The following is an 11030-nucleotide window of genomic DNA, read 5'->3' as shown; positions in this document are numbered from 1 at the left end:
TATCTTATTATATATATATTTTTTCTTTTCTTGGATAACCGATACCATAATGTGTGGCTTCCATCTATTTTTTCCTCAACTTTCGGTAAATAAATATTATTTATTCTCATATGGTACACCTAATATAAACATTTTTAAATATGTACTAACATAGTTTTATCAAATTAGTGCTCGCTATATTTTCTAAATATATAATGTTACAAATTATAATTATAAATAAAATAATCATATATATAATATAATATAATACAACCGTACAAAATTTAAAATTTAGATTTGACATGGCCATAAATTTCCTACAATATGATCACGTTATCTATTTGTGTTATTATTTAATTATAAGATATAAAACTTAATTTTTGGATCATATTAGAGTTTTTTATTTTTTTTTTTTTTTTTTTTTTTTTAAAGAAAAATAAAAGAAAAACCATGTGAATTATAATTAATAAAGTGCACTTTGTGTGTGCAAATTAAGAATGCAAAACTTATGGTTTCACCAAATTAAAAAATTAGATAGTTCATGCTATCTATAATTTACAATTTTTTTTTATATATAATTTACTTAATTTGATCCATTAAATCTTTAAAAAAAAATAAAAAAATTAGAAAAATGACCATCGGTGTATGAATCTTGGTTTTCATGAGTCATCCCATGGGGCTCGGAAGTTAACCGCTGATCTAATGAGCCCAATTCCAACTAAGTCCATGTGTTACATACCACTAGTAAAGGTGTTCATATGATCTGTGTTAACTGAACTATTGTCTTAAATCATAATGGTTGGATTGGGTTATATTTTTTTTTCTTTTTTCTAATCAGGGTTGGGTTGAATTTTTTTAAAAACAAAACTTTGAGTCGATTCGTAGGTTGACATTTTTTTTGTCGGGTCAACTTAATCAATCCGAAAATAAAGTTAAACCCAACCAATCCTACCTACTTTTATGATTAGTCGGAAGATTAAAAATATTTTATGTTCGTAATCGATTTAATGATGCCTTGTGACTCGAGAACGTTTAATAATTGAATTTTAATGAAATTCTAGTTATTAATATAATAACCAAACCTAACCCAACTCAACTCGAAAACAAAATGTTAGGTTGGGTGGTGAACGACCGTCTCAAATTTAATATTTACTTTTTATTTTTTTGAAAATTAAATTAAATTTGAAATAGCACAATCCCTTACCTATTGCTAAAGTAAAGTCAACAAAAAAAGGTTGACTTTTGTAACACGACATGTGTAACCAAACCACATACCATTGAAAGTAGAAATATTAAATTAAAACGTTGAAAATTATAAATGTCGAAAATTAAAACTTATATTCAAACTCCAATAATATTATTTATAATTTAACCCAATTAAATGTTCCAGAACATAATCCATGAAATTTTATTAAGAATTAAATAAATAAAAGTGGCAGGATCGTGTGGAATCGAGTGCATAGTACTTAAAGAATACCAGTGGTGCTGATTGGACAGCTGTCTGTGGGACCACTTCAAACCCCGACAAGAGTCTTCACCGAAAATAAAATAAAATATAAAAATATAAAAAAGAAAAAGGAAAATGGGTCAAACGTTGTTGAGAAGAAAAAAACAAGAGGGGGCGAAGATTCTTGGTTGATTGTCGGAAATATAAAAAATAAAAATAAATAAAAAAACTTAAAAATTAAATTTAAATATGATTTTGAATTTTGCTTAGAGTTGTAATGTTAACTTAAAGGGACAATAAAAAAAAGTACAAATTTAAAGATTAAAAAATAAAAAAATGAACTAATTATAATAGACACCCTAGATAATTTGACTTCTTTCTTCCACAATTTAATTACAAGAACTGTACGGCTAACCATGCTTTGCTGTGATCAATTTCATGTTGCATGACCTCTTAGAAATTTTTCATAAGATGCATGTGAATGAGAATAATGTATGTTAAAAGGACCTGTAAAATGCCGTTGAGGATTGTGGGGAAGGGGTCCCACATTGACTAATTTAGAAAATGATTGTGGGTTTAAGCAAGAAGTAGGATCTCTGTTAGGATGAGGTCTCTTAGGAAGCCCAAAGCAAAGTCACGAGAGTTTATGGTCAAAGTGGACAATATCGTATCATAGAGAGTCGTGGAGTCGTGGGAATACCAGAGTCATCCAGTGTCAAATCTGAACATGGATAAGCGAATCTTGTATCTTTATAATAAATTCTACGGATTTTTTTCCTTATTTTATAAAAAAAATGTATAGTTCTATAATATATAATACTAATAATTCCATTACAACACATTCAAATCATCATATTTAATGACTAAGACTAAATACAAAATTATAAAAATAATTGAAAGTCCAAATATAAAAAACCAACAAGAAAATAAAATTAATAAAATCAATAAATATACTTTTAAAATTCTGAAAAAAAAAAGAATTCAAAAGTTTGCCATATTAGTTTTAATAATACTTTTAACATTATTTTTGTATATATTATTATTATTATTATTATTATTTATATTATTGTGATAGGTTGGGAATTCCCTCCATATATATATATAATATAGATAAGCTGTCAAAATTAAAGCTTCATTTGGTCTTACACAACAATCACACATAGAACACGTGGCAGAAATCGAGCGGTGAACACATCGCCAATTTTCCTAGACTCGACCGCAGCAGATTCTGACATTCTTTCTCCCGCGTCCTCCATAATAATAATCCACGGCAACAACAGGGTACAGTTATACAGAATATGGCAGTGAAAACTATGGAGTGAGAGACTAAAAGTTCATTACAGTAGAGAGAGATGACGCAATATCTACCACTCCTAAGTGCGCATAGATATGAAAATATTATTACTCAACGAAAGAATACAGATTTAAGAATTAGAAAAAGAATTGGGATCGAATGTTCAATCTTCATTGATATTCATCACCTTTAAATAGGATACAAGATACTAAATAATATCTACCAACAAAATATAAACTAACTAAATAGTGATAATAAAATAAAATATACTACTATTCAAATTCAACTGATTACGATATCTAAAATATATTTCCTAACTAATATTCAACTGATTACGATATCTAAAATATATTTCCTAACTAATATATTCTGGAAGATTACGAATATCATATATTCCATAACTAATTCAAACTAAAATAAGTTGCACTAAATTGTGACAAGAGAAATTCAAATCTAGAGAGAGAAACAACGAAGAACAAGAAGAAGTTGAAGAAAGAAGACGTGTTTGATTCGGTTCGGAACTTGAGGTATCAAGAGGTGCCGTGTTTCCTTCCTCTGTAGGTTAGCTTGCTTGATGCTAACATTATCTCTATTTTTTTCTCTGATTCATTCTTGTTGTTCGTTGTTCTAAGTATTGAAGCAACATTCTTACTGTGAGAGCCTTTTGTAATGTGTTTGTGTGTTGATGGAAGTGGAGTGTAAGCGATTTCGATAATTGTTTGTGTTGAGGAAAATGAGAAATTACGCTTGATGGCGATATATATACCTGTGGATTTTGTTCTTTTGGTGAAATTCTTGTTGTTTTGGATTAGATTTTAGCAATGACGGGAGTTCGATATGCGCTAGTGGTTGTTTTGTTAGTTTTAGGCGTTTTAGACTCATTTTCGCTTGCGGCCAATGTGACGTACGATCATCGGGCGCTGGTGATCGACGGCAAGCGGAGAGTGTTGGTTTCTGGATCCATACACTATCCTCGCAGCACTCCTGAGGTTTGTCTCCTTCAGCCTTGGAACTTTGACGTTCTTTCTCTGAGGATTTTTCTATCTGAATCGGTTAGTGGTGTTTGTACTCGGCAGATGTGGCCGGACCTTATTCAGAAATCTAAGGATGGAGGTCTGGATGTGATTGAAACTTACGTGTTCTGGAATCTACACGAACCTGTTCGAAACCAGGTACATTTTTGCGACTTCGTTGATCCAAGAGCGGCGTTTGGTTCCAAGGAAATTGTTGGATTGGGAGATATTTGAGAAATCTGTTTACCGTTGAGTTGTGTTTTTCATCCCCTGAAAAAGCTCAATGATGGATGGAACCTGTCTTCTGTTATCATCTTTTCGGTCTTCTTACGTTTTCTCGTCTACCAAACAGTGGCAATTATTATTCATTTTTACATGAGTACTACATAATATGTTGCGATTTCTCAATCAACAGTATGACTTCGAGGGAAGGAAGGATTTAGTTAAATTCGTAAAGCTGGTAGGAGCTGCTGGTCTATATGTACATATACGAATTGGTCCTTATGTGTGCGCGGAATGGAATTACGGGTACATCTCTTTTCCATTCTCAATTCGTCAGTTGCTTTCCATTTCCGTTCTCTCTGGGTTTTACACCTCTTCCCTTTTGTGCAATGCCCATAACGTTTTTTATATTTTATTTTCCCCCCGGAAACTGTTTGATGTAAAAACAGAGGTTTTCCAGTTTGGTTGCATTTCGTACCTGGCATTAAATTCCGCACAGATAATGAACCATTCAAGGTTAAGTATAACTTTACCATTTCGGTGCTTTTGCTTTTTTTTCTTCTCCAGTGTCGTGTTTATCCTCATATTAAGAAAAAATAAATAATGGTTTTGTATAGGCTGAAATGAAGCGATTTACAGCCAAGATTGTTGATGTATTGAAGCAGGAGAAATTATATGCCTCTCAGGGCGGACCAGTTATTTTATCTCAGGTGGATTTCAATTTTCAAGTACCTTCTTCTATTTCTCCCTCCTCTCCCCATTTAGCTTGCTAAATGAAAGCAATCTGGAATGAGGGTGGATTGGAAGGGAGTCCAACTAATTTAGAGAATAATCACGAGTGTATAAATAAATAAATACATAATTGGTATTATAGTTTGTGAGAAGTCCAAAGCAAAATTACTACCGGTTATGCTAGAAGTTGACAAGCTCATCCTACCATTCTGGAAAGTCCTAACAATGTGTTAACACCAATATTTTTTACTCGCATATGTCCTGGTGATGGTGTCTCAGGACTATCACACATTTGAAGTAAGAGTACTTATAAGGTTAATATAATGGCTGCTTTTCTTCTAAAAACAGATTGAAAATGAATATGGAAACGTTCAGTCTTCTTATGGATCTGCTGCTAAATCCTATATCCAATGGGCGGCAACCATGGCTACGTCTTTGAACACGGGAGTTCCTTGGGTTATGTGCAACCAACCTGATGCCCCCGATCCCATTGTGAGGAATCTTTCCGTATCATGACCATAAATTGTAGACGACAAATCTTAATTGCTCTAGTTACACATTACAGCTAGGCCAAATTTTGATTGAATATAAACTTACCTTATTATATACAACTTCCCCGTGCTTGTCATGTGGTCCCACAGATTAACACTTGCAATGGATTCTACTGTGATCAATTCACGCCAAATTCTAAGAATAAGCCCAAAATCTGGACTGAGAATTGGACTGGATGGTAGACTTTCGCATTTGCTGTTTCCTGCATTTTTTTCTCTGTCAACTCGATTTCTTAATTACGCACGAGTCATTTACGCTTTTGACAATTTCGATTGTTTTATCATAGGTTTCTTTCCTTTGGTGGAGCCTCGCCATACAGACCCGTGGAAGATCTTGCATATGCTGTGGCACGCTTTTATCAGAATGGTGGAACTTTACAGAATTATTACATGGTACTCCACTTGTGATATGCTCATTATGGTTGACAGAATAAATGATTTATTTACGTTTCCTTGAAACGTATGAACCCATGATAGATGGCATCGGTTTTTCCTTATTTTCTCTAATACAGTACCACGGTGGGACAAACTTTGGTAGGACTACTGGTGGACCGTTTATTTCTACTAGTTATGATTATGATGCCCCTATAGATGAGTATGGTATGGTTTCCGTCTATTAAATATTGTTCTTAATTGATTTGTTATGATGTAAAAATCTTCTCAAGTATTGCAATTATATCTTCAAATTTTGTGCAAAGAATGAAGATGCTGGTTGGAATTGTAGTGATGTTGTGAACTTGATCATAAAAATGGAAAAAAAGAAACGATATGGATACACGATCATCCTAATTCTTTACAATCTACTTCTCTTCTATACGATTATTCTTCTATTCTGCAGGACTGGTTAGGCAACCTAATTGGGGTCACTTGAGGGAAGTCCACGAGGCTATAAAGATGTGCGAAGAAGCATTAGTGAGCACAGAACCCGCAGTTAGTTCTCTTGGTCAAAATTTGGAGGTAGGTTATTCCGATAACTGTCTTTTCGTCTTAAAACTATCAAGAGCTTACCCAGTACAATAATAAGTTGAAATGTACGTCTAGTTTGGATTCCTTTTAGTAGGGGAAACAATTAGAGTTTGACTTGGTATACGAAAGAACGACTACTATTTCTGGCTTTAGTTTAACATGGAACCTATCGGAATTATGCATCAGAATGTATGGTAAGAAAATCAGAAGAAACTCCTCGCAGAAATTTTGAAGAGAGTATCCAAGGAAAAGTTGTCCAGATCACAATTATAAAACTGTGCTCTTACCTTAAATAATCATATTCCTTCGTGTGCTGTGCATTCATTGAATAAAGATGGTCAAAAATGGTTAAGATGTTATTCTTTGTACTAATTTCAGGCGACTGTTTATAAGTCCGGTTCTCAATGTTGTGCTTTTCTTGCCAATGTGGATACCCAATCTGATGCGACGGTGACTTTCAATGGTAATACATATCATTTGCCAGCATGGTCTGTTAGCATCTTGCCTGACTGCAAGAATGTGGTGCTCAATACTGCAAAGGTTATATTGTTTTCTTCTCAGCAAATGTATTTGCAGCCGAGAACTAAAATTCTTATCTTTTGTTTGTGACTTGTCATTGTTGGTACTCTAGTCAAGTGAATATTTCCTTTCAATTCTTATCGCTACTTTTATTTGCTCCTAATTGACTTAATTGTTGCACGGATGAAGTATACCTCATTTTATGGCAGATTAATTCGGTAACAATGAGGCCATCCTTTTCAAACCAACCTTTGAAAGTTGATGCTAGTGCTTCTGAAGCATTTGACTCAGGATGGGGTTGGATAGACGAACCAGTTGGTATCTCAAAGGCTAATTCTTTTGCGAAACTTGGACTTTCAGAGCAAATAAATACTACAGCAGATCAAAGCGATTACTTGTGGTATTCTTTAAGGTACGTACTCTATTTATTATTAAATCTTCAGTTTCTTTATTCAACGGACTGCCAACCAGTTTCTAAAAATAGTTTTGTCAACTTTTGCTACTACCATTTGGCAGCACTGATATAAAAGGTGACGAACCTTTCCTTGAAAATGGAACGGAAACTGTCCTCCATGTTGAATCCCTTGGCCATGCTCTTCACGTTTTTATTAATAAAAAGCTTGCAGGTGATTGGAATTAATTATTTGGTTCTGTGCGTTTGAATGTCTTTAAAATTACTCCTGCGTTGTTGCAATGGTGCTGCTTTATAGATGTCGTTTGAATTTCTTTGTAGGAAGTGGAAGAGGTGGTAAAGGCAATTCTAAGGTTTCTTTGGAGATCCCCATCACACTGGTACCTGGGAAAAATACAATTGACCTCCTGAGTTTGACAGTGGGACTTCAGGTTCTGCTTCACTTAAATTTGTGCCGGCATATATCTTGCGAGAAATCATTACCTGAATCTCAAAAAGAAATATGCAATGTGAATTTCTTTTATTGGATGAATTTTTTATATATTTTTTAACCCACAAACTCTGTAATGCAATATATCAGCATTATGGAGCATTTTTTGAGACGAAAGGGGCAGGGGTCACAGGGGTAAAACTGGAAAGCCAAAAAAATGGCATCACTGTTGATATCTCTTCTGGACAATGGACATATCAGGTTGGTTTCTTCAAACATCCTGGAGTTTAATTGCCTTATACTGCTACCGCAGTCGTTGTTTCATGATTTGATTAAAGTCATCGTAGTATGCCTTTAGTTTCATTTTTTTATTATTAGTTTCTTTTGTAGTCTCTTTCATACGCATCAATGCTGTAATTTAACCTTTTTTCATAAATTTTTTTTTTTTGTCGTATGATGGTAGATTGGACTTAAAGGTGAAGATTTAGGACTGTCGAGTGGAAGCTCTTCACAATGGCTTTCACAACCAAGCTTGCCTAAGAATAAACCTTTGACGTGGTACAAGGTATGGTTATTTCATGTATGATTTATAAGAATAAGAAAATAGTTAAGAGTTGTTTCCTACTAGAGAGCGAGGGGACTCCTTGTACCTTGTTTTACAAGATTGGTCTAGATTATGTTGAACATTTTCTCGGTTATATAAATATGATTTTGGTCTTGTGTTTTGAATTTTCTCTATACTTTCAAATGTTCAATTTAGTCCTCTATTTTGAATAAAGTTTAAAATTGATTCTGGTTAACTCTTCTAAAAATATTTAATCTCTATTAGTCTTTTCTTTATAAAGGTTGAAAATACGTTTTCTATTCGTCTTTCTTTTATAAAGGTTGGGAATACGTTTGCTAGGCTCGAAGATACCTCTCATACAAGTTTGTTAGATGTTGTTCTGCTAAGACAATTGCTTGCATTTTAACATTTCATCATCTTATTCAAGTATGCACCATAATTATGAATGACGTGTAAGTGAGTTAAACCACAAAAGGTAAAGTATGAGGCACATGGATTTCCACTAACAATCTGTTGATTCAGACCACGTTCGATGCCCCTGATGGTAGTGACCCTGTTGCATTAGACTTCACAGGCTTTGGAAAGGGCGAAGCATGGATAAACGGACAAAGTATTGGTCGTTATTGGCCATCATATATTGCCTCCGGTCATTGTACCGCATATTGCAATTACAGAGGAGCTTATAGGTCAAGCAAATGCCTTAAGAACTGTGACAAACCATCCCAAACTCTGTAAGTTTTCACTAACTTGAGGATAAGGCTTCCAAGTAACTTCAAATGTCCTTGTATCTTATCTTCCTAATTCTCAGATACCATGTACCTCAATCCTGGCTGAAACCTACCGGCAACACCCTAGTACTTTTTGAGGAAATTGGCAGCGATCCAACTCGATTGTCGTTCGCTTCGAAACAGATCGAATCTGTGTGTGCCCATGTATCTGAGTCCCATCCACCACCTGTAGATATGTGGAGCTCAGACACCAAACTACAGAAATCAGGACCCGTACTCTCTCTTGAGTGTCCATCTCCCAATCAGATCATTTCTTCTATAAAATTTGCAAGTTTTGGCACTCCTCTTGGAACTTGTGGGAGCTTTAGCCAAGGTCAATGCAGCAGCCAAAATGCACTCTCCACTGTACAAAAGGTTTTATATTTCCTGATACAGTAGAAATTTATGGTGTTTCTGTGCATGTGTTAGAACTGGATTGTGTACTCATTGATGCTTACTCTTGTCTACAGGCTTGCATTGGATCGAAAAGTTGTAGCGTTCAAGTGTCGATTAAAGCATTCGGCGATCCTTGTAGAGGAAAAACAAAGAGCTTGGCTGTGGAAGCCTCTTGTGAATAACAAGGTACGTACTATGATTACTACCGAACTAAAGGAAGAGAGGAAACTAAAAATAAAAAAATTTAAAAAAAAAATTGAGAAAAAAATACTTGAATATCAGAATTTGGTGCATTATATCTTGCAAAAGGCTAATAAACTCCATCAAAATGGATCAATCTGTATAACAATAAAGGTGAGTTCTTGGGATAGAAAGCTCTTCAATTTCTAATGCACATTTCTAAGCTTCTGAAACTTTGGTGTTCTGTTTTTCATCTGCACTGTTTTATTGTTCATTTAGTTCATATAATTGTCTTTTCCTAAGTTATATAATAAAAAAAAAAATGATGAAATTTTGTATCATTATTATTTTAAGAGTTGTAATATTATTTTTAACTTTTCATCAACATTTTTTAACTAAAAATTATTTAAAACTTCGACTGACATTTGGAACTAAGAATGGTGTAATGGTGAGATCTAGAAATGTGTGACAATTCAAATTTTCATTTGAAGTCACAACCATACCATTCCAATTCCTTATGAAATCCAAAATTCTAAGTGATCTTATGTACAATGTTTTAATTTGAATACTTGGTAAGTGTATCCTAAATGTTAATGGATTAGGTCAACTAATGACGATCTTTGCTTAATTAGTTGCTTTCCCATTTAATTTAGAGATTAGTTCTTGAAGTCATGTAGCTTTTGTAGTTGCTATATACTTGGGCTTCATAGTGGCCAGTGTTACCATTAATTGCTTCCATTTTTGGGATTGATTGGCTATTCAATGTGATATACCCGGTACCAATCGAAATTGGATTGTTATCGTTCAATCAATTCAAGGACTCATGTTAAGGGTGTATATGAGTTAGGATGGATATGATTTCAGGCTTTTTTGATCAACCAATTCGAGTTGGTCAATCTTCCAAACGATCAATCGATTCATGAGAAGGCCCACAACTCATATAATTTCGGATCGAGTGTTCAACAATGAGCAAAATTTATAACAATTTCACAATCTTGCCATAAAATCATTGGATACAATCAAATTAAGGTATCCAAAAAGTGGAAGCTAGTCATGCTAACATAGGTTAGGTGAAATCTCATAGATTTCGGTTCAATTGGGTATGAGTCTATTATATGAGTCTATATGACAACATGCTACATAAAAGATTACGTTACCTTTTGATAAGTTTGAATATGTCAGTGGATAGGCCTACTATACTAATCTAATACTCGGACGTGTGCTAGGCAAAATATCATACAAGTGAGTAAGTTTCAACTAACGTAAGTTCTTTTATCTTTCGAGTGTTGCCACAACATTTTAACTTTAATATATACGGGAACATTTAATAATTTAATTCCTCCTTAGCAAATAATATAACAACAATTATATTTAATGAAGCATTGTCCCATTTTTTCAAAGAAATAAAATAAAATAACTAAAACTTTGTCCCCCTTCGTACTTTGTGTCGACATGTTTTACTTTTCAAAAATAAAATAAAGTTAGTAATTGATTGGATTACATAAAATAAATAAGGCACTGTAGTTATAGTTTTTTTTTTTTTTTTTTTTTTTTTTT

At 33.7% G+C, this 11030-nt stretch overlaps 1 protein-coding gene across 5 annotated transcripts; it reads left to right on the top strand.

The window, feature by feature from the left end:
* The first annotated feature begins 2769 nt into the window (after nucleotides 1-2769).
* Nucleotides 2770-9706, top strand: LOC111787530 (beta-galactosidase 8-like). Of its 5 annotated transcripts, XM_023667523.1 has the most exons (21): nucleotides 2770-2779; nucleotides 3165-3257; nucleotides 3533-3709; nucleotides 3797-3892; nucleotides 4149-4261; nucleotides 4405-4471; nucleotides 4573-4665; nucleotides 5036-5179; nucleotides 5329-5417; nucleotides 5526-5631; nucleotides 5751-5838; nucleotides 6077-6195; nucleotides 6583-6744; nucleotides 6933-7135; nucleotides 7240-7349; nucleotides 7457-7566; nucleotides 7716-7826; nucleotides 8029-8130; nucleotides 8653-8861; nucleotides 8939-9272; nucleotides 9368-9706. In XM_023667523.1, exons 3-21 carry the CDS (start codon nucleotides 3542-3544, stop codon nucleotides 9473-9475), a joined length of 2532 nt encoding a protein of 843 aa, XP_023523291.1. In that variant the 5' UTR covers nucleotides 2770-2779; nucleotides 3165-3257; nucleotides 3533-3541; the 3' UTR covers nucleotides 9476-9706. The 5 variants fall into 5 exon arrangements, with proteins under 5 accessions (XP_023523291.1, XP_023523287.1, XP_023523286.1 ...); XM_023667519.1 differs by lacking the exon at nucleotides 2770-2779 and having other exon boundaries at nucleotides 3160-3247; XM_023667518.1 differs by lacking the exon at nucleotides 2770-2779 and having other exon boundaries at nucleotides 3161-3281.
* Nucleotides 9707-11030: the final 1324 nt, after the last annotated feature.

The sequence above is a fragment of the Cucurbita pepo genome, chromosome LG02 (genome assembly GCF_002806865.2).
Source record: "Cucurbita pepo subsp. pepo cultivar mu-cu-16 chromosome LG02, ASM280686v2, whole genome shotgun sequence".
In the NCBI taxonomy this organism is placed as follows: Eukaryota; Viridiplantae; Streptophyta; class Magnoliopsida; order Cucurbitales; family Cucurbitaceae; genus Cucurbita; species Cucurbita pepo.
This window is presented reverse-complemented; position numbering and strand designations above follow the sequence as displayed.